Source organism: Plectropomus leopardus, chromosome 19 (genome assembly GCF_026936395.1).
Source record: "Plectropomus leopardus strain MGB_pleo_1.0 chromosome 19, ASM2693639v1, whole genome shotgun sequence".
Lineage (NCBI taxonomy): Eukaryota > Metazoa > Chordata > Actinopteri > Perciformes > Serranidae > Plectropomus > Plectropomus leopardus.
In genome coordinates, this window is record NC_142194.1 from 27,612,376 (window position 1) to 27,634,608 (window position 22,233).

Here is a 22,233-nt window from a genome sequence, read left to right on the forward strand (position 1 = left end):
GCCTTCTTTCCATTTTTTTTAAGAAATAAAGTCTGCTCAGTTTTCAATGGGTTCATGTAAAAAAAAAAAATCTTTTGTAGTTACAGATTGTTGAATCTGTGCACTGCAATTTGCTGACACATGCTGATTTGGGGGGAAAAATTGTATGTGAACTTTTTTGACTGTAAAATGTGTGTTTTATTGCGGATAATTCCCTGCAAAAATGTGGAACCAAGGAAAGTGTACATAGACGGTTCAGCATGTCTGTAGGAGAGTCTTAATGCACTTGACGTTACAACAGTGGGCCAACCTTAAACTCTTGCACACTGTGCAGAAACATGCTAATCTGTGAGTGTTCAGATTGGGATTGGGTCAAAAAAAATTGCTTTAAAGTTACATGTCATGTTTTCACAGACTGAGCAGTGATAAGCAGACTGCAATTTATGTGTAAACCAAGCCGGCAGGGAACATTCCTGCAACACTGGCTTACCTTACCTAAAGGTTGCAATGATGTTTTATAGGAAACAAGAGGACGTAACATTTTAACTGCAACATTCTGAGGATGTTTCGGTGATGTTGAGAAGGGATAGATCATAATGTTCTTTTATAAAACACTCCCACAATGTTACGTCAGAACAAAGGGAACATCATTCTCAGAATGTTTTAGAAACAAAATTGCTAGCTGGGAAGTTGCAATGTCTCTTTAAAAATAATTATCAATTTTTTTTGTTTTTTAACAAATTGCCTGAGAGCAAAACTTCATCTAAATGTAAATCAGAACTTTTTGTGTGCAGAATCAGGAAAAACATAATTTTTTACTATGCAATTGACACTTATTCTTCATATGAAATATGGATTTTGAATTTTTACCCTGCTGATAAATGTATATTCTTCAATAACACCATACTCATTATTCAAATGCATTACTTATTGCTGCGTGCAACATATTTCCAATGAAAAAAAATCTCATAAATAAAACAGCGTATTTATTAACATGACATAATCAATACACAAGCAAATTTTGTCAAAAGTCCTGAACATAGACACTTTAAAAAATACAAAATATACATTTATGTATCTTGTGAACAACTTTATCATAGTCCATCAACCCCTCGCCCCCCCATCCCTCCCTACAAATCCACTGACGGAGGCTTCAGCCCGAGCATGTGCGTGATGATGTCATCAAAATGCCGACTCTGCAGGGTGCACCAGAGGCCTGATCACACACAGTATGGAGTCCATGCTTGACTGAGTCCTTTTGTGTTGTGAACAAAACAGTAGAAGTATAGATAACACGTACATCGATCAAGACAGAGCATTCACTGGATCTTATTCATGCAGCATATTCCATATGATAGTCATGATAGAAAACACAAGGATGCAACAGGGTGAATACAAAATAAAATCTGAAATGGTTTCTTGCATTGTGATGTTTGCCTTAAAACCTTCTTCAGTAGTTTCATGCTGACTATTTTGTCAAGTCAGAAAGTGATCACTAGTAGTGCTGTAAACCCACTGAACCAGATTGTGCTTCTGCACGTCTTCACCTCCTCATACACACCCCCACTTTAAATGTGGAACTTAAATAGAGTGTGTGTAGCAACTGAATAGCTGAAACAGGCACATGTATTATAGTGGGCAGATGTTAAACAGGGCCGTAGCCAAGATATTAAAGATACTGATGTCATGGGTCCCCTATCAACACCACAAAAATAAATAAAATAAAATCCATTAAAATGTTGTAGTTCTTTAATTTTTTTCATTTTTTTTAATTTATTCAGTTAACACCTTAAAACCCGGATTGACATCGCTTTTTCTGTGCTGCTTTCAATCACCTTCTCATTTTTTTAAAAGTTTTGAACCCTGGGCAATTTGGTGCAATTTCTTTAAAATCATGGGAAAAGGCAATGAGCAGCTCAGCAAGAACTGTTCCACAAATTGCAAGAAATTAGTAGCTTTGGAAAAATATTTTCAAAAACAGCTAGGGAGAAATCTCCCAAAAATAGACATTTTTAATTATCATAATTATGCATTTAAAATTATTTTACATTATTTTTTAAACACTTTTTACAGGTCATTTACTGCAAAAAATGTAGAGTTGGAAAATTAGTATCATTATTTTTAACACCTTGGAAAAATGTACAAAAAACTATAATTATAATCATCAGTTATATATTCAAAATTGTTTAATAGAATCATTATCATTTTTCAAGCACTTTTTAGGCCATTTTCTAGTTGATTTTTTCTACAGTTCTACAGTTTTATTTTTTGTTTGTTTGTTTTAATTTCTGGGTAATTTCTTCTTTTTTTTAAAACTTTTTTTCCCCTCAAATCTTTGGGTCATTTCTTCCTTATTTGCTCATTGTGTTTTTTCCATGTTTTTGAAAGAAATCAAGCCAATGTGCTCAAGTCTCTGAGGGTTATCTGATTTTAAAGTTTTTATGTTACAAACAGCACTTAGATTTTTGTTTAGAATTCCCCCACCATAATTTAGCAATACAATTCTAGGGAGGAAATGCTCAATACATTATTTGTTTCAAAATACCCAAAGAATCGTAAAAGCTCCAAATTGCCCAAACATGACAGAGACCATGACCTCAGCATCTCTCGATGGTGGCTGCGGACCAGAGTTAAACCCCAGATGCCATGTTTGATGTCATCTTTAGGTTAAGACTACAAGTGGACAAGAATCAACGCTGGATAACCAAACAGCATATCTCAGAACTTCAGGGTCCCCGAAAGCCCCAGGTTCCCTGTCTCCATCAGATTGTGGTTATTTGATAGACCACAAACTTGTTTGGACTACGGGTGAGCAATATGGATCAAATCCTCTATCACAGTTTTTTCCCCCCAGATTAAAAACTGGAAAAAAAAAAAAAATCAACTTAATATGTAAACGTGACTTGATTCCCACATAAATTAAATCAGAAAAATATATATATTACAGTAAAGATCAATATAAATAATGGGATATAATAAATTTTCTTTAAACTAAATTTGCTAATTTTTCATTGTTCAAAATTTGTACAATGACAGTTTTTTTTATGAGTGACATTAAAGCATGGCATTTAGTTCTGCAGTAATGTAATACCAATAAATGCCACCCGCGTGCAGTAGCAATTTTAAACTCCTGCCCATCTGAAACAGTGACAGCACCACGAATAAGGCTGGTCTGATTGAAAATGATCATGAGTGATACAGACATCTGCTGCCGATGCTGCACATTAACTGTGGGAACAGAAAGGCGTGGATACAGCGGGTTAGCAGGGACACTTGCAGATGATCAGAAAGAAATACAATGGTCAGCAGATCAAACATAAAAATCTGGGATGATCGATGACATCTGCTTTTCAGCTTTTCATTTCAGTACTTTTAAACAAACAGTATCCTGAGCTCCTGTCAGTCGACGTGTTGAGAACTGAAACAGCCGGATGGGCTGAGAAGAAGGCAACTGAATGATATGAAGCACCTTTCAGAAATCTATGGTATGTTAGCACACCAAAATAAACATCATTGTATATTCGGTAAATCCATTGCTTGGGGTCAGAGTAGCAGGATGGCACATTCCTCACTTGGATAAATGTGATACAGTATAAGTTACATGTAGATAAGCATGTAAAAAAACGTGACTGATCCACTTCGATCCTGAATCTTCAGTCCTTATTGAGTAACAGCAGGCTCGGCTTAGCTCGGGAATTTAGTAACAACAAAGCTGTTGTTGTGAAACAATAAAATAATTGAGAACTTTGTATTGCAGGCGATCACAGTGAAGATTAAAATGTGGCTAAAAGGCTGAATGACAGAGCTGTTCAGAGAGTAAACTTTCTTTGTCACATTTTTTTTCTTTTTTTCAGAGGTAGTGTTACACCCTGTTCTGTAGCTGCTGAGCAATGAGCAAACACCTTGTTACATATGGAGCCCCAAAGCGGTCAATATTAAACTAAAAAAGGCAGAATCATATGAATATAATGTGTAAAATATTAAAATTTACAATAAATTTCAATTCATAAAACGTGATTTCAGTTGATGTTACTATATAAAGGCAATAGATGAATAAATAAAGATTTAAAAACAATAAAGATTTATTAAAAAAAAATAAATTATGACCATGGTGTTGTCACTGCACCCTCTTAACTTTTATGTACCATAAGCCTCTTAAACTAGCAAACTCAACAACTGCTACTAAATTTAGCCTGTTAGCTCCTGTTAGCTAGGGCAACAACCATTTACATAAATTCATAAATTCCTCATTTTATTTCTATGGGAGCAAAAAATGTCAAATTCATAGTGAATAAACTATGTAGAAGCTGCTGCTGTAAATAAACAAAGAAGAAACTAAACTTAATGAGCTTTTAGGCTTTAGCTTTACAAATCTGCTCATGCTACCTAGCTAGCTATCTAACCAGCAAGGTTGGCTTAATTTAGATGAATAGTTTTTCTTTGTTTTTCATTTTTAAATTTAAATGTAGCAGAAGTAACTCAAAATTAGCTATCTAACTGCTAACACTGTCTCTTTACTTTGAAGCTCAGTACAAAACAAAGCTCACAAAACCACCTAGTTAGCTAGTTAGCCAACTAGGGAAGAAGCACAGTCTTGTTAAACTAAACAATTAAAATGAGATGCTAGTTTTTGTGTCTGTGTAGTGTGTCTATTTACAGCAGCAGCTACTAGATAGTTAATTCAGATGTACTTTGACATTGCTGCTTTAGCTAACAGAAGGTAAGTGGCTATATTTGGTAGCACTTGTTGCAAAATCAGACTTGATATTTCTTTAAAATTAATTTCACAAAAAGTTGGTCATATATTTCATATAATTTATTAATGTGAATATCTATTTCATCATTGCACATTTGGGTCTCGATATCATCTTATAAATTCTAATTTATCTTTAATTTAAAAAACAAACAAACCAAAGCACAATGGTTTTATACTTGTCACGTCTTCCACTATCTGTTCTTCAACTCAAAGAAAAAAAAAATTCACAAAAACGAATATTTTACCTTTTTTTTTTTTTTTTTTAAATCTGGTCAATTCAGGGTTTTTTTTTAGAAATGATTATTCTGAAACAAAAAAAAGGAGAAATGGCTCTGTTTTCTTATTTTCCATTTTTGGTTGGATATTTTAAAAAAAGAAGTGAAAACCATTGTGATTTGGTTTGTTTGTTTTTTTTAAAAGACAAATCACTCAGTGATACCTAGACCCATTTGTTTCTTTAATACTGAACACTTTGGGGCTCCATGATACTTTCTTTTCAGCCTTATTTTTTCCCCATGTGTGTATATGATCTAGTGACATTAAAATGAATTTTAATAAAACATCCTTTGTTGGGGGCCCAGGGGGCATTCCTGGAGATGAGAGCGACCATGCACAAGTCTACCAGAGATGGAGAACAGTTTGTGATAGTGAGAAAGCATAAACCTCTTCAGAAAACATTCTTCATGCCGTTAAAACGAACTAAAACCGGACAAGAAATAGTTGCCTATTTTTGGCTCTTTTCTATTAAACAGAAATGAACTTTGGAATTTTCCCTGCCCTTCGAATAAAACATCAACTCTCTTTAAATAAACAGACCCAGGAGCTAAAACATCCGTGTCAAAGAGCCCCCACCGTGATACTTGGTTGATATGTGCTCCAGCTGATGGTTGCAGTGCTGTTGGGCTGAAGTGTTAACGGAGGGTTTTGCAGTGTTTGCACCCTGACCTTCCCTGTTTACCAGCAGAACTGATAGTTCCCAGTATTGCCGCAACTCCAATTTCCTCAAAAGGGAACGCATCAGAACGGAGAATTCATCCCCAGCTTTGTTTCAAACTGCAGCTTCTGTCTCTTCTGGTAGCGAACTCGCACCCTTAAAATGAACAGAAGGGACAAATTAGAGCTCGTGATTATGACGGGGATACAATCTGCTGCATTTTCAGAACACGTCACCATTCTGCTTAACATGAGAGAAAATCAAACTCTGATCTGGCTGCTAAATAATCCGAAATAATCCACACTGATCCTGCTGCCTTTACGTCTCCCCCAAAGCTTCTTTCTGCCATTTGTTGCTAAAGAATCACATGAGTGATTGAGTTAACTCTTTTTACAAAATTCCTCTTTAATTCCTTGTTTTTTCTGTCACTATTTCTCCATTAAAAAGTGATTTGTCAGTGTGGTTCCCTCTGTGTCTGGTTCCATACCGTATCTCATGTAGCTTCACCACTTCGTTGACCACCACCACCAGCAGCGGGGACAGAGAGACCAGCAGCCAGGCCAGCAGGGGTATATCAGCCAGGTTAAAGGTCAGCAGGCTGCCCTGGGCGCGCCATAACTGGTAATCCACTGTGGCCTGAACAATCTGGCTGAGCAGACTGGAGGAGAGAGAGAGGGTTCAGAAGAACTGTATTCAGAAAGGTCCTTAAAGCAAGGCTATTTGATTTGCAGTATGCTGGATCCAGGATCAGCATGGTGATGATGGTCCTGGATCAACATAGGCCTAAACAAATCCAGGATCAACACTAGCACTGCAATGCTGGAAAAAAACAAAAGAACATCCAAAGTCAATGTTTTGAATAGGCTATAAAGGAGGGAATATGTGCTGATGACAGCTTTCTGTTAAGAAAGCAGAGTGAATATTCTAGAAACTGGTTTTAGCTCCGCAAGTGAGCTTAGCATTGTGAAAAGGATGTTTAACCCTTTGAAATGTGAGCAAATTGGTTAAATTCCTTTAAAAGATTAGGGAAAAAATGCAATGACCAACTTCATATGCTGGACAAATGTGAAAAATTACAAATGGTGACAAGAAAATTACCTGAAAATCAATTTTTACAAAGGGGAGAAGATTATTAAAAAGTATATATACATATACAATAATACTAACAATAATAATAATATCCACATAAGGAAATTATGTTACAATTACATACACACACACACACACACACACACACACACACACACATACATATATATATATATATATACACACATAGAATTTACTTATCTGTATGTGATTTTACTTTCCTTTTATTTGTATTAGTATTTTCAGCTCATTTTACTGTAACCTTTTACTGATTTCTTGCTTATTTTTGAGTCATTTCTTGTTGAGCTGCTCAATGTCCATTCCCCATGTTTGCTCAGGTTTGAAAGGGTTAAGAATGGAATTAGGACACTTGTACTGATCTACATAACATGATACAAAAGCATAGACGAACTCTAAATCTGTAAAGCGCACAAATGACCGTCAGCTTCAGACAACAACTATCTAAAGGAGATGAGCGTCTTACATCACAGGTACAGTGAGACACCACCAGGTGTTGCTGAGGGGACTCTTTTTCCACAGAGGCCGAGAGCGGTGCACGTAGCTGAGGGAGATCACCACTAAGAAAATGACATCAAAGACAAACAGAAGAAAGACAGAGATGTGAATGACTATAAAAACATGGGTCACTTTGATGATCATTTATGCTGCATATGCTAGTGCAAGTTCCTACCTGTGTGTAAAACGAGGAACGCTGCCATGACCTTCTGAGTCAGCAGCAGGCCGTTGGACAGCTCACTGAACCAGCGAGGAGCGTCTGCATTAGAGCTGCAGCCACACAGAACAACTATTGATTAAATAGATGAATAAAAATCTGGATTATCTCCATCAGGTGTGACTTTCAGTGAGCGGAACTCATTCATTCTAACATTTTAAGCATCATGCAACAAAAACTGTCAACAAACAAGCCAGTGAATAGAACAATAGGTGGAAAGCAGGTAGACTAGTAATACTCAACAGCCCGGGCCAGATATGGCCCCCGATAGGGTGCCCGGGGGCCCCCCAACCATTGTCACAATAAAAATAAAGTGATTCACACTGGATATTGTTTTTGTACTTTGCATAAAACAGCATCAAAAAAGAGCTTGTTTATCAAGACGCTCCATTGGAGGATCCACAACACCCCTGACGGAGGTCCTAGCTCAAATGTCCCAGAATCCTAGAAATGTCCTGAAATCCTAGAAATGTCCCATAAGCATAGTCAAGTCAATTCAATTCAATTTAATTTTATTTATAAAGCCCATTATCACAAAACAATAATGGGGGAAAAAAATGGTTGAAACCTTAGGAGGAGCAACTGAGGAGGGGTCCCTTTTCCAGGACAGACAGATGTGCCGTCAAGTTGTAAATAACATTTAAATTACAATAATGAAAAAAGGAAAGACAGAGAGAAAGAAACATCCAAGAATCCTGGAGATGTCCTAAAATCCTAGAAACATCCTAAAACCCTAAAAATGTCCTCAAATCAAAGAAATGTACTGAAATCCTAAAAAAGTCATAAAGTCTAAGAAATGTCCTAAAATCCTGGAGACGTCCTAAAATCCTAGAAATATCCTAAAACCGTAGAAACGTCCTCAAATTCTTTGAAATGCCCTAAAATCCGAGAAATGTTCTAAAATCCTAGAAACATCCATATATCCGAGAAATGTCCTAATATCCTATAGATGTCCTAAAATCAAAGAAATGTCCTAAAATCCAAGAGATGTCCTAAAATCCTAGAAACGTTCTAAAATATAAGCAATGTCAAAAAATCCTAGAATCAACCAAAAAACAGGGATAAGACTTCAAATCCTAGAAACGTCCTGAATTCCTTAAAACATCCTCAAATCCAAGAAACATTCTAAAATCCTAGAAACATTCTAAAATCCTAGAAACATTCTAAAATCCTAGAAACATTCTAAAATCCTAGAAACATCCAGAAATAAGAGAAATGTCCAATCCTAGAAACGTTCTTAATTACTGGAGATGTCCTAAAATCCTAGAAATGTCCTAAAACTCAAAAATAGTAAATATCTGTACGGGGCTGCTGTGACTGGCCCCTGGCCTCCTGTCATTTTGCAGATGTGGCCCTAAAGCCATGGCAGCTGAGTATTCCTGCTGAGTATTCCTGCTGAGTATTCCTGCAGTATTCCTGCAGTGCTGCTCCTACCTGGCTGTGAGCAGGTGAAGGCAGGTGACTGAGCTGTTGTCAGCTAAGATGGAGTTGCTGCTTCGGAGGCAGAGCTCCTGCAGGGTGAACCCAAAGGCCAGCAGGTAGGCACACACCGTCAGGCCGAACTTCAACAGGAAACAGCCGAGGAAGTAGTTCTGGGTCTGGGGTCACAGAGGACGACATGTGGAGCGAGTCGGGCTCATTAAAATTACAGGCTCTAAGATTTTTTCATACTCTAATATATTTTGTAAGTCGTATCGTATTATTCATTGATATAAGGACAGTACAGAATGTAGAGAATGCCATTTTTTCACATCTAAGGTTTTTGCTGAAGCTTGTGAATGAAGCGTCAAATGTCTGTTGTCAAATTATGATGTTATTACCTTAAGAAATATTTAAAGTCCTCATATTGAATGGAGTGATTCAACAGATTATGTCTCTTTTATTATTAAATCAACTTTTTAAATTAATACACGGACCTTATGGTGGGGTTAGATTGGTTTTTGGTCATTTTGGCTGGAAGATGTTTCCAGTATTACCGGACAGTATGTACACAATAACACCCCGCTCACTGTGCATTTCAAATAAGCTGCAGATTTGAGAGATTTGACTGATACGTGATCTTACCTTCCTTGGAATGGCATCTAGGTTCTTCCCTGTGGCGACTGTCATCACCGAACTGTCTGGTGGCTTCCCCAAAAAAGACACACTGTCAACACATCACAAACACACCATCAGTATGGCATTGTGTATGGCACAGCAAAACATAAAAACAAACACTGCTATTAGTTTGTCAATTTGCAGTATGTGTAGTATGTGTGTACCTTAGCAGTGGGCAGCTGAAGCAGGACAGCCACAGGATGTCAGTGGTGTTCATGGGAGGAGGAAGCTGAGCTAGACAGGCAAAGAACTGCAGACAAACACCAGACAGCTTCTTTAATTTATTCAGTATCACAAACATATTTCAAAGACACACGTTCTTTTACACAGAAATGTAGCCGAGTGTCCATAAGAGGCTGTGAGGTGTCCTGTCTCACCTGGATGATGACCAGACTGAGCTGACACTGCAACAGGAAAAGGAAGCACTTGCGGATGCCGTAAGTTGTGTGTCGTGCCTGAAACAGATTCAGCAAATTGGCTTGATTTAAAAAATGAAAATAAAAAAAAAACATGGGAAGATGGTAATGAGCTACTTAAGAAGAAATAACCTAAAAACTGCAAGAAATTGGTTAAAAAAGAACAAGAATATTACCTAAGAACTGCACATTTCCCTCTCTGTTCAACCAGCTCATGTCCCTTCAGTGAGTTGTTTTGAAAAACTTGTTTGAGTTTGTTAAATGTTCTACATATTTCCATTTCCACACTACAGCTGTTCCATAAATCAACTCCTTTGAGTGTAGAATAATGATATTTTGCATTAATCCTCACAAGCTGTTTAATAAAACTTGTACATGCTACATAGTGAGGACCCAAAAAAAAGTATTTTTGCAGCAACCATGCGATGGTTAAGGTTAGGGTAAGGGGCTATGGAACACATTATGTCAATGACAGTCCTTACAAAGATATAAGTAAAAGGAGGTGTGTGTGTGTGTGTGTGTGTGTGTGTGTGTGTGTGTGTGTGTGTGTGTGTGTGTGTGTGTGTGTGTGTGTGTGTGTGTGTGCGTTTGTGTGTGTGTGTTCTGTGTCTAACCTGCTCGATGAGCTTGACCATGCTGACACTCTCTCCTTGGTGGAAGGTGACAGAGCAGCCCAGGCTGTTGAGCTGTCCGGAGAGCTTCAGAGGGGACAGACCTTCAGCGTCTCTGTCATTAAATCCTCCCCCGGTGGCGTAGCCGAACGTCTCCCACGAACACTGGGACGGGTACAGAGGGTCCAGAGCGATGCTGTGGAGGGAAAAGGATAAAACATTTTACATGTGGAACAATCAGGATTATACTAGTCTGCCCTTAAGGGGTCAATACACCCAAGTTACAATCTAACCTTGCAGTTAGTTGTTTTGTCCACAGCAGTAAAATGAAGGCAAATGGTATTTTATTTGTACTGAAACATGACAATTCAAGTTTCAAAAACATCTCTAATAAACTAGAAAAAGAAATGCTGGTAAAAAGTGAAATAAAAGTGGAGGTGTGATTGTGGCTACAAGCCTGAAACTCAGCGTACTTGAACAAATTAAATATCTTGCAAATTGTAATTTCTCTCTGTAAAAGGCGTCCAAATTAACTGGGATCCAGAACTGGAGGGATCTGCACTGGAACCTGTTAACATTTTGCCAGTTTATCTCATTCCTTCTTTTTTGTTTTTTACTCAACGGAGACTGCACATAAATTGTTGTGCCTGTGAATTTATGTGTTTAATGGATGACTTTATCCCTCCACCCTCTTCTGTGGATCCAAAAAAGGCTAACTGTGGTGTGAGCAGGCATTTCGGGTAGATGATCTCTGTGACCTCATGCTGCACCCCCTCCCCATTTTGGGCTGCGCCAATGTGCATTTCCTTTGTCAGTTTTAACTCTTAGGGACTGTTTGCCACATTATATGCACTTTTCATTCTACATTTTCTGATAATTTTGGCTGTGTTCATGCATATGGCAAATATTTTGGTGAGATTGTATATTTTTGTTTAATCTTGGAATTTCCAGGTCAGCTTCTACAGTAAGTCTAAAATACACCGTAGAAACTAAATTGGTACATTCATACTGTTAAGTGCAAAAAATGCTCCATTGAAACCCATTCAAACTGCAATTTTTGATTCCACAGCCATCAAAGCATAAATACATGTATTGTATTATTTCTGGGTGTCATTCTGGGCTTTCGCCTTAGAATTTGTCAATTTTATTAAAAGAGAGCTTGCTCTCAATAAACCCTGTTTAAATACAGGTTAAATAAAATCCCAGGCTGGGATAATCAGAAGAAATCTACTTCCCAGTCTACTTTGAAGTATATTGAAAACAGATCATTTTTTGTGGGTTATTTTTTAAATGTAAAAACAGTGGCGTCATGGCAAAAACCTGGCAATTAAAGGGTTACAATTCTGAAAATTAATGAATATTTGATATTTGTGTTTAGGACTGATGTTGGTTAAAAAACTAAACTTTATATAATTAAAAAAACAACTATATATGTATATATATTTTTTTATTTTATTTTTGTTTAAATCAATTTTTAAGTAGTTTTCTTGTCACCTTTTACTAATTTCTTGCAGTTTGCAGTACATTTCACGCCAAATTGGTCATTGCCGTTTTCACCATGTTTTTAAAGGAAATCAAACCAATTTTCTCAGGTTTCAAAGTGTCGAGTAGCTTTTGAAAGGCGTCTGAACGCAGCACAAGAAAACTGATGTTATTCCAGGTCTCGAAGCTTTAAAGATACACCTTCAAGCATGTAGCCCTGCTGTGATGAAGACATAAATCCCTCCCACACTTGGCTGAAAATCCAAAATGAGCCAAGCAAGCCCATGAGTAGGGAAAAGAGGTACTGTTGTACTCATTATGATCTTTCAGGGAAAAAGTGGTCTAGAGTTCAGGCAGCCCATACAATTTGAAATTTGCAAAAACATTACTTGGCTATGCCTACGATATATTTGTGTGCTACATGAATGTGTTTGTACCTGAGGTCACTCTGCAGAAACAGGCGGCTGTTGCGGAAATTGGCGGAGCTTCCCAGACAGCATGTAACCTCCCTGTTTTCCTGCATGATCTTCATCATCTCACACATGGCTGTAAAGAGAGGAATATTCGTGTTAGCTTAATTATAAAACAAACACTGAATATATCTGGGACAGAGACAGTCAGACAGATCATTTCTCTCCATGAAGTAGGTCTTATTGTTTGTCACTGCTGTTTTAACTTTTCCTCATTAGAATCTGCTTCAGTCTTTAGGGGCAGGCGAAGACAAAGAGGACATGGCAGGACAAAGTTAGACAAAAAAAGTGTACAAAACAAAGTGGATTTAATGAAGGTGACTCACTGTCAGGGGTGCAGTCAGTGAAGAGTGGCACCAAAAGAGGCACATTATCAATGTTCTTCAAATGAGGACGAACCTGATGGATACCACGAGGTAGCTTGGCCTGAGAGACATCGTGGACAGAAAACAGGTAGTCAGGAATGCTGGTACTTCCTCTGTTGTAAAGAGAAGTGATCATGGCTTCATTAATCTTAATAAAAGCTATTGTTACCCTGTTGCAGTCCTCCAGAAAGCTAGGCACATCGCTGTCTGTGGGCTGGAAGCTGGCCAGGTCAGAGTGGGCCTCCTCCTCTGGCAGCAGTGGGCCTTCTGCTTCATCCCGAGAATCTGTGTCACGTATGAAGAGAACGGTCTCAAGTTCGCCCTCCAAAAGTCACACATTTTAGAGCTTTCACAGGGTTCACTCTCTGAAGCTGGGAGGTTTGAAAATGATCAAAACAGATACAGCAGAACCAAAGGCATGTATTTTATCCCACACATTCTTCTTCCTTGTCAAAACCTGGTGCCTACATGACCCACAATGCAATTCAGCTGTCAACTGTCAGGCCTGAGAAGTGTGTTATTCTAGTAGCAGCTGATGTAGCCTGGAACCTCTAACCTGCAGCAAGTATGAGCAAAAGGTTATAGCAGTGCTTGGTTAAAGCAGTGATACACCATTTACGTACCCGCAGGCCAAATCTGGCCCCTGATAGGGTGTTGTGTGCCCTCCTGACCATTTTCTTATTTACAATAAAAATAAAGTGATTCACACTGGGAATTTTAGTATACATAAGGTATCAGTGTGCACAAAACAGTACCAAAATAGAGCTTGTTTATTAAAAAAGTGCCAGTGGAGGATCCTCCATAACCCCCAACAGAGTTTTCAACAGGCCGAAAAAATTAACAATCCGAACCATTGTGTGTGTCTTAGATTTTTTTTTCCACAGCCTGACCTCTACCCCACCCCGCCCATTAGTGCATATTTTCTGTCAGAACCTGGCCATTGGGCTTTTGACTCGTTGGGACCCCTTGGGCTTGAGTTGACATTAAGCACTCCACTAAACCCTCAAATCCTAAAATGGGTCCTAAAATCCTAGAAATGTCCTAAAAATCAAAGACAAGTCCTAAAATCTAAGAAACTAACTAAAATCCTAGAAGCATCCGAAAATCAGAGAAACATCCTAAAATCCTAGAAACGTCCTTAAATCCTAGAAACATGAACGGGGCTGCTCTGACTGGCCCCTGGTCTTCTGTCAAAGACCAAGCAAAGACAGTCGACTATTCCTGCTGTAGAAATCTGGTGAGCTCTCTTCTTTTTAACTCCCTGATTTGTTTCACGTTCAAACTTGTAGTCTAGTAAAGGGCTTTAGAACATTTTTCACATATGCAGTGGTACACCTTATAGCTGTAATCACACCTCGATGTGTAAAATGAGTAGAAGTTCCCTTTAAACATTTAAGACTTAAAGGCCATACTGATGGCCAAATGTAACCTGCATTCAGTGAAAGAGTCGTGCAGTGGAACAAAATGAATATGAAGCTGAGTTAGTACCTTGGTTCAGGTCTTCATGCAGGGAACCCTGACTGGGGCTGGATGGAGCTCCATCACAGGGACTGTCTCCGTTTGGAGTCAGAGAGATGTGACAGTTCCAGCCTGTCTCTAAACCCATCTTCTCTGCAAAAACCTGCACAAAAAAAGCCACATGAACATGCACGTTTAGTACTTTTTCTAGTTGTCTGATGTGCAGTACATATCGCTCTCACCAGATGAGTATGGACCTGTAGAATGTCTGTGTCAGAATGCCGCTGTTAGGGTCCGACAAACTAGGAAATATGACCACGTTACTCCAGTTCTAAAATCCTTACACTGGCTACCTGTTACTCAGAGAATTTGTACAAAAGGCTGAAGTGTGCCCTCGGCTGAGCAACGTGCCCATCAATGAGCGCCTACGCGCATCACCAGAAGCGAGCTTTAAGTAGCAACAATGAGCAGTGAGAGCTCCAGTTGAGTTCAGCGTGGCAATTTAACATCTTTTTTTTTTACTTCTCTTTTCTGATCTGTGTGTATATGGGTTTCTGAGGTGAGAATCTGCTCTTGCTTCTGTAACTGTAGAGCAAGTTTTAGTTGATCAAACTAACCACCTCGATACTAAGCTCATGTGTGCTCACCTTGCTGCGGAGCTCATCCTCCATGGAAAAGTAAACAAAGCGGATACAGGCAGTGACGAGGGCATCTATGAGCCGGACTGTGTCTAGCCTCGCCTGGAACTGAGATGACACCATGCCCATGAAGATCTGCCCGCTGAGGGCCTGGACGCAATCCTCACGCTCCACACCCTCACCTATACCCTCTGCGGACAGGACAGGGACACACAGGGACAGTACAAGGGAGATGAGAATGACAAAAGTTGTGTAAATACTTTGACTACACGTCCTTGGGTCAGTAGGTCGTACCGTCGGAGCTCCAGCTGTTCCTGCAGGAGTTGTGTTTGATTGGCGTGGTAGAGGGAAGCTCCACTCCGGAGAAGAGGCAGGGGCCAGGGGCCAGCTCCACACACTTCCCATTCAGCTGGCTGGACAGAGACACTTGCATGGGTTTGTAGGCGAATGCTGAGCAGTAACCTGACAGACAGGCACGCTGGTAGAAGTCCAGAACCTTCTTCCTGTAACAGAAGAGGGACGGGTCAAACAAAAGAACAGGAGTTACTAAAGGTAAGACTGACAGAAACATGGATGATACACACCAGGTAGAAATTAACCCTTTGAAACCTGGATCCACATCACTTTTCTTGTGCTGTATAGTAGTATTTAAAACTTCAAAATCTGAGCAAAAAAATTTCTTCTTCTTTCAAATTCTTTTGTTAGCAAATTGGAAAGAACTGTTCCCCACATTTTTGTTTTTGCTTTTGTTTTGTTTTTACTTTTTTTCTCCAATTTTTAGGTATTTTTTGTACTTTTTATAATTGTTTTTAATTATTTTTGGGTTCTTTCTTCTTCAGTTGGTCATGGCCCTGAAGAAACCAATTTTCTCAGTTTTCCAAGGGTTAATATTGTGAATTCTTTGAAATGTTGTGTTTGAGTGGAGATTTACAACAAAGGGAAGATGAAGGATGTTATTTTAATTTTTTAAAATAATTGTTTTTGTTTTATTTTAAATGATTTTGAGTTATGGGGTCTTTTTCAATTTCTCATTTTGAGATTTTTGGGTGTGTTTTCTTTTTTTTTATGATTTTAATTTCCTAATATTTTTTAATTTTCTTAATAATTTTGAGATTGGGGGTGTTTTTTTTCTATTATTTTGAACGTTATATTTGAGTGAAGATTTACAGCAAAAGGAAGGTGATCAGTGTGACCCCGGATTTCCACCAGACCTGTGTGCGGTCCGGCTCCGCTCCTTCACGACAGAGCAAATAGATTGCACTACAGTCTATGTGTCAATTTCCACCAGCTCCGCTGCGCTGTGGATCGACTCCGTCCCAGCTTCAGCAGTCCGGAGGCTTGCGGATCAGATACGCAAGCCTTCTATTTTTGCCGGACGCCGGATCACTTCGCATAAATTCTGCCAAATTTAACACAGAGCAGACAGGAAATCGGACAGCGATACGACATTAAAACATCTGATTACATTTCAGAATCAAACACTCATCACTCACTCCGTGTTTATGTCTGATCGTATTTCACTTAACTACATCAACAAAACGTCAAAATGAGCGAATCCAGGCCTGGATTCAACAGGTCAGAGGTTTTCGGAGGTCATTACCGGCAACACGGACAAGGAGAAGCCAGTTTGGAAGGTAGAAAACCACAAAATTTTTTATGACACCACACATCCTTTTATAAGGACAGCCATAGAAAAGAAATGGCGTGGAGCAACTTATTGGGAGTTATGGGAGTGAAATATTCACTATAATTAATCCACAGAGTGAATGGAGTTACTACTTTTTCTTCTGTAATGATATACGGTGTGTGATTCTGTAATGACCATGAGAACTCCTCGGTCTTGCCACTCCAGCCGAGTCCAGCTGATCCAGTGATGCTGCGCCATGTTGGACTCAAAACGCAACTGGTGGGGATTGAAGGATGACGAAGCATGGAGCAAAACCACAGCGGAGCCATAACGTAACCCACATGCAAGCGGTGGAAATCTGCCTTGAGAGACACTGCACCTGTCTGAGCCTGAGAGGGGATAGATATCAGTTCCATCCCAGAAGTCTGTGCAGGCCTCCAGGATCAGGTCGGCTGAGCCGTGCGACAGCATCTGGACATTATCTGCAACAGAGAGGTCAGAGTGGCATGAAACAAAAAACTAATTCTCTTTTCAACTAACTCTGCTATTTGAGTAAAGGGGATAAAAAGAAAAGGACAATTAACACAGCAAACTGCAATGAGTACATTTAAGAAAAATACTGAGCTCATAAATTTGAGTAAAAAACTGTAAAAGAAAACAAAACAGAAAAGTGGGACCAAATGACAAAGGTAGACTGAAGTGTGTGTGGACTCACTGGAGGAAGAGTCTCGTACGAACAGGGAGATGAGGTGGGAGATGGGAGGCTGGCGTTTTGTGAAGTAATGAAGGCGGCGGGAAGTGAACTCCTTGGTCTTCTCTCCAGATGGCAGCTGGTACAGCGCCAGGTGGTTCTCCTGCTTAAACAGCTCCCTTGCACCAGGAGTAAACCCTGAGAGAGAGAGAGAGAGAGAGAGAGACACACACACACATACACACACACACACACACACACACACACACAGACAGAAGAAAAAAAGGATTTATTTGCAAAAGATTTTAACTAGTGATTTAATCTCAGGCTGAAAACTATTTTTTCTGCACAAAAAACACTTCCATTTTCTGTCTCAGACAGCCACCTCTGTCATGGGTACCTTCATGTAAAACACTTTTCTAACAAGTGTTGCACTTAGTGGATTTCTGTCACTTGTAACTGTGATTTCGGCATTTTGCCAATGGCCGATGTGATAGCACTGTTTTGAAATGAGCACTGGAAAAGAAGCTGCAAAATCTTTCGATAGAAGGAAAGGAGCTGTCTGGCTTTGGTTGTTGCTGCAGCTTAACAACAGTTTTTCCACTGATTAACGTCTGCTAACAGCAAAAAAGAAAAAACAAAACATAATTCCTCTGGTCACAGCTGTTGCAGGCATGTTGTCATAATTTCAGATGGTTCACTTGAAGTTCTCCTAAGTGAAATACTCTCATTCCAGTACAACAATACAGCATAGCAGCGAGTTATGGCTTAACTCAATCATTAAAACTTTGTGAGTGGCAGATCTTTGTTCATAGTGCTCAGACATTTCCTCAAGGGAGAGGACTTTCTTCCTGGATAAAACTGAATCCTTAATTCATGCTGCACGGGATGACAGTGAGATTAGATTTTCCCTCTGAACTAAACTTCAAAGCTGAAGTCACAGTGCCAGACTCAATAAGACTGGTCTTAATGCTGCGTCCTCATATGACCGAACGAAATCTCAAACTGAGGGGCAAACCAGGCCATGATATAAAGAGTCTGCTGTAAACCAGCTCGATGCAGCTCTAAAAGCGCCATCATTCCACGCTCACCTATGAGCCTGGAGAGCTCGCAGAGCCCCCAGGGGACATAGACGGGCAGCACAGTGCCGTGGCTCTCCTGCAGAGCCAGGTTGGACAGGTGGTCGGAGAAGCGGCAGAGCTGCTGGGTGACGCTGGCGTTGCAGAGGTTCAGCATGATGTTGAGGCCCAGCGGCTTGAGGGACGGCAGGTGGCACTGCCAGGAGAGGTCGTCGAACTGGATGCTGGCGGGGTTCTGCTGGTCCTGTGACAGGCTCAGCATCTCCAGGTGGTAGTCACACACAAAGTCATCAGCCTCCGCCTCCGGGCAGCCCATCGCAAAGTCCTGGAGATAAAACAAACAACATCACAGAGGAGCAGAAATTGTGAGGTCAAATAAAAGTTTTCCATTATAACTAGAACTCAAAATGTACTCAGTTACTGGAATGTAACAGAGTACATTTACTCTAGTACTGTAGTTAAGAATTAAGTTGAGGTACTTGTACTTTACTTGCGCATTTTCTTGTCATGTTGCTTAATACTTTTTCTTCAGTGCATTTCAGAGCAACGTATTGTTCATTTTACTTCACTACATATATCTGACAGCTTAGTTACTTCACAAATTAAAAATTGTTGCATACGAACATAACAAGGATCTATAAAATATGTTTTTTCTTAATTAAATTAACAAACCATTTTTAAAATGCAATTTTCAATTCATTTTAATAATTTTGAGTTTTTTGAGGGAATCCCCCCCCTTTTTTAAAAATAATTATGAGTTTTGGGGTGTTTTTCTTTTTTTTTTATTTATTAATTGTTTTTTTTAATGGTGAGTTGTTTTTTCTTTTATAAATTTAGAAGTGTGGGGTGTTTTTTTCAATTCCTTTTATAATATTGAGGGTTTTTTCATTTTTCTTTTATATTTTTTTCTTTTTGTTAAATAATTTTGAGTTTGGGGGTGTTTTATCTATTATTTTCTAATTATTATTTTTTGAATGTGGTTAATTTGCTTGACGTTTTTTCTGCATTGGGTACTTCCAATACAGTTTCCTGATTATACTTACTTACCTTTACTTAAGTCCATTTTTTAATGGAGGTCCTTTACTTGTTACAGAGTATTTTCACAGGGTGGTATTAGCACTTTTACTTAAGTAAAGGATCTAAATACTTCTTCCACCACTGACCACCTTATACACTTGAGAACTTTCAGTGCTAGTCTTTACCTGGGCCTGGTCATCCTCGCCTCCCTCAGTGTCATGGCTGAAGCTGACGTTGGATCCCGAGTGATGTTTTATGCGAGTGTGTGCAGGCTGGCAGGAGCGCCGCAGCCGGAATGTGTCCGACGAGCGAGCCGTGTCATGTGATGTCTCACTGGGCTCGGGCCCCTCCCCCACCTGGGGCTCTGCTGGTAGACAGAGCAGAGCCTCCGCCTCCTGGGCCTGTAGAGCAGCAGTCATGGATCGATACAAAACTGAGCATCATCAACTTATGAACTCCTGATTTTCCATAAGTTTCTACTAAACATTAAAGTTTGTCAAAAAAGACATAGTACAGTAAGAAGAAAAAAATGAAAACAAATCTGAAAAAGCTGAAAAAGTCATAGTACTATTCGAAGAAAAAAATTATTATTAAAATATATAAATGTCATAGTATGACAATTGAAAAAGTCATAGTGTTGTATGTCGAAAAAACCTGAAGAAAAAGTCAGTATAGTACTGTACTGTACTGTACTGTAGTATATACAGTAAGAAGAAAAAATGAAAATAAAAAAATCTCACAGTATAGTCTGATGAAGAAACTAAAAAGGTCATAGTATCAAAAAAAGACAAAAATGTCAGCATAATGTGTCAAAAACAAGAAGAAAATCATAGTATAACATGTTGAAAAAAGTCATAGTATATTGTGTTGAAAACATGAAAAAGTCATAGTATAACAGCACACAAACTGACCACTTTCTGTATTTTTCAAACTTAATTAACAATCCCTTCTGGCAGTTTACTAGTGAAGCTAAAACTGTCTAAAAAAACGCTCATACGTTTACACACCTCATCCCTGTCGTCATCAGTCTCCACTCGACAGTAGGAGTTGACCGACAGGTCGTCTCTGAGATCATCCTGGCTGTTGTGAGGAGGCTCCACTCGTCCACTGAAGAACAGCACAGTCTCTGGGCTGGGGTTCGGCCACGACAGAATACCCTGCTTGTCCACACAACACAGCACCTACACACACACAACAGATTCACAGCCTACATACAACAAAACGTTCCTAAGTACAGCCATGTGGGTATATTCATTGCTTGTCATTTGTTGCTGAGCAGCTATGATATCAGAGCAGCACAGGAGCTGTGTGTCTGTTTCCAGTGCAGTCTGATCTCAGGACAGAATCTTAGGTCCTAAAATCCCCTGCACCCCCCCAGCAGACGTCCCAGCAAAGCCCCTACTGTCCAAAATCCACGAAATGTCCTGAGATCCCAGACAGGTCCTAAAATACTAGAAATGTCCTAAAATGCTACAAATGCCCTCAAACACTAAAAATGCCCCAAAACCCTACAAACGTCCTAAAATCCTAGAAATGAATACTAGAAATACTGCCGTACCTTAAAAGGAGTAATTTTCTTGATTCTATCAGATGACATGACTGAGTTTACATGTACAAAATATAGAAAGAAGTCACTGCTGCGATCAGCACAAAGTGTAACAGTGTTGCAGTGGAACTCCACGTAAGGGTGGCAATAAGGATGCACAATATTGGATTTTTGACAGTATCTGATATGCCGATATTTTCTGACTCAATTTGGCTGACTGCAGATGCCAATAACAACATATGCACAAATGTAATGTTTTTTTTTACATGTAACTGCTGAGAAAATCTAGTCTCTCATGTATTAAAATATAATGTCAACTCCAATCATGATGGACCATTGGTGGCAGATGCAGACATAAAACAAAAGTCTTTTGAGAATGCACACATTCATTGGGCAAAACAATAAAACTTCATTAACCGAGGTTATAGGTAAAACATGCCATATTTACTCTTTCTTAACTATTTTAAAGAAAACTAAAATTCCCATTTTAACAGGCTTGGATGACGCTCTCTCTTAGATAGTCCTGACAATAGTCAAAATAAGGGCAAATTTGACCTGAATCAAGTAATTAAAGTTTGATAGTTAAAGTGTCGTCTTGTCAGCCTGCCATATTGGCAGAGAAGTTCATTTTGGACCAATGGAGGATCCCCTGAACCCCTGACAGGGATCCTAACTAAGCCCCTCATGTCTTAAAATCCCTGAAATGTCCTGAGATCCTAAAAAGGTCATAAAATTCAAGAAATTCAAAAACTGTGACTTGTCCCTGGCCTCCTGTCATTTTGCAAAAGTGCCCCCCTGACAAAGCCAGTTAAATATCCCTGGTCTAAACAATCAATGTAGATCTGGAGTAATGGTTGCATTAGATATCTTCCCCAAACTTCCCCATAATACTCACAGTGACAGACCCCAGAGTGTGTAGAAGGCTGGAAGTATAACAGAGCGTCTGAGACTCTCCCTTCAGGACGCCGACCAGGTGTCTCCACACACAACGCAGCAATTCCTGCACGCGCACACACACAAACATAAAAATGAAGTTAGAGAACTGTTCTCTGCTAAATACTAGAGGGTGGAAATGTGAGGACACCAAATTATTACAATGAAATTCAAAAGTAAAGGAGTAAAATGACTCTCAGAAATACAGTGATTCAGTAATTAAAATGGATCTTTAAAAAAAAAAACTAGCGAGAATGTAGCAAATTGAGTTAGCAGCTCAGTCTAAAAGCCCGAAACAAGCTATAAAACAAG

The 22,233-nt window shown here is 39.2% G+C and overlaps 1 protein-coding gene across 5 annotated transcripts in view; it reads right to left on the minus strand.

The window, feature by feature from the left end:
- Positions 1–1,710: 1,710 nt before the first annotated feature.
- Positions 1,711–22,233, minus strand: part of tmem94 (transmembrane protein 94) — a 46,645-nt gene continuing 26,122 nt past the window's right edge. For all 5 annotated transcript variants that reach the window (XM_042507682.2, XM_088069746.1, XM_088069745.1 and 2 more), the window contains 21 exons: positions 21,884–21,988; positions 20,450–20,623; positions 19,628–19,843; positions 18,438–18,750; positions 17,371–17,544; positions 17,035–17,137; positions 15,323–15,531; positions 15,038–15,219; positions 14,421–14,553; positions 13,102–13,217; positions 12,894–12,993; positions 12,535–12,643; positions 10,619–10,811; positions 9,966–10,043; positions 9,753–9,838; positions 9,556–9,637; positions 8,926–9,089; positions 7,450–7,544; positions 7,243–7,336; positions 6,157–6,327; positions 1,711–5,825 (listed from right to left, as the gene is read on the minus strand). In XM_042507682.2, the coding sequence (XP_042363616.2) occupies positions 5,753–5,825; positions 6,157–6,327; positions 7,243–7,336; positions 7,450–7,544; positions 8,926–9,089; positions 9,556–9,637; positions 9,753–9,838; positions 9,966–10,043; positions 10,619–10,811; positions 12,535–12,643; positions 12,894–12,993; positions 13,102–13,217; positions 14,421–14,553; positions 15,038–15,219; positions 15,323–15,531; positions 17,035–17,137; positions 17,371–17,544; positions 18,438–18,750; positions 19,628–19,843; positions 20,450–20,623; positions 21,884–21,988 (2,970 nt within the window). In that variant the 3' untranslated portion in view covers positions 1,711–5,752. The remainder of the gene's footprint in view (positions 5,826–6,156; positions 6,328–7,242; positions 7,337–7,449; positions 7,545–8,925; positions 9,090–9,555; positions 9,638–9,752; positions 9,839–9,965; positions 10,044–10,618; positions 10,812–12,534; positions 12,644–12,893; positions 12,994–13,101; positions 13,218–14,420; positions 14,554–15,037; positions 15,220–15,322; positions 15,532–17,034; positions 17,138–17,370; positions 17,545–18,437; positions 18,751–19,627; positions 19,844–20,449; positions 20,624–21,883; positions 21,989–22,233) is intronic.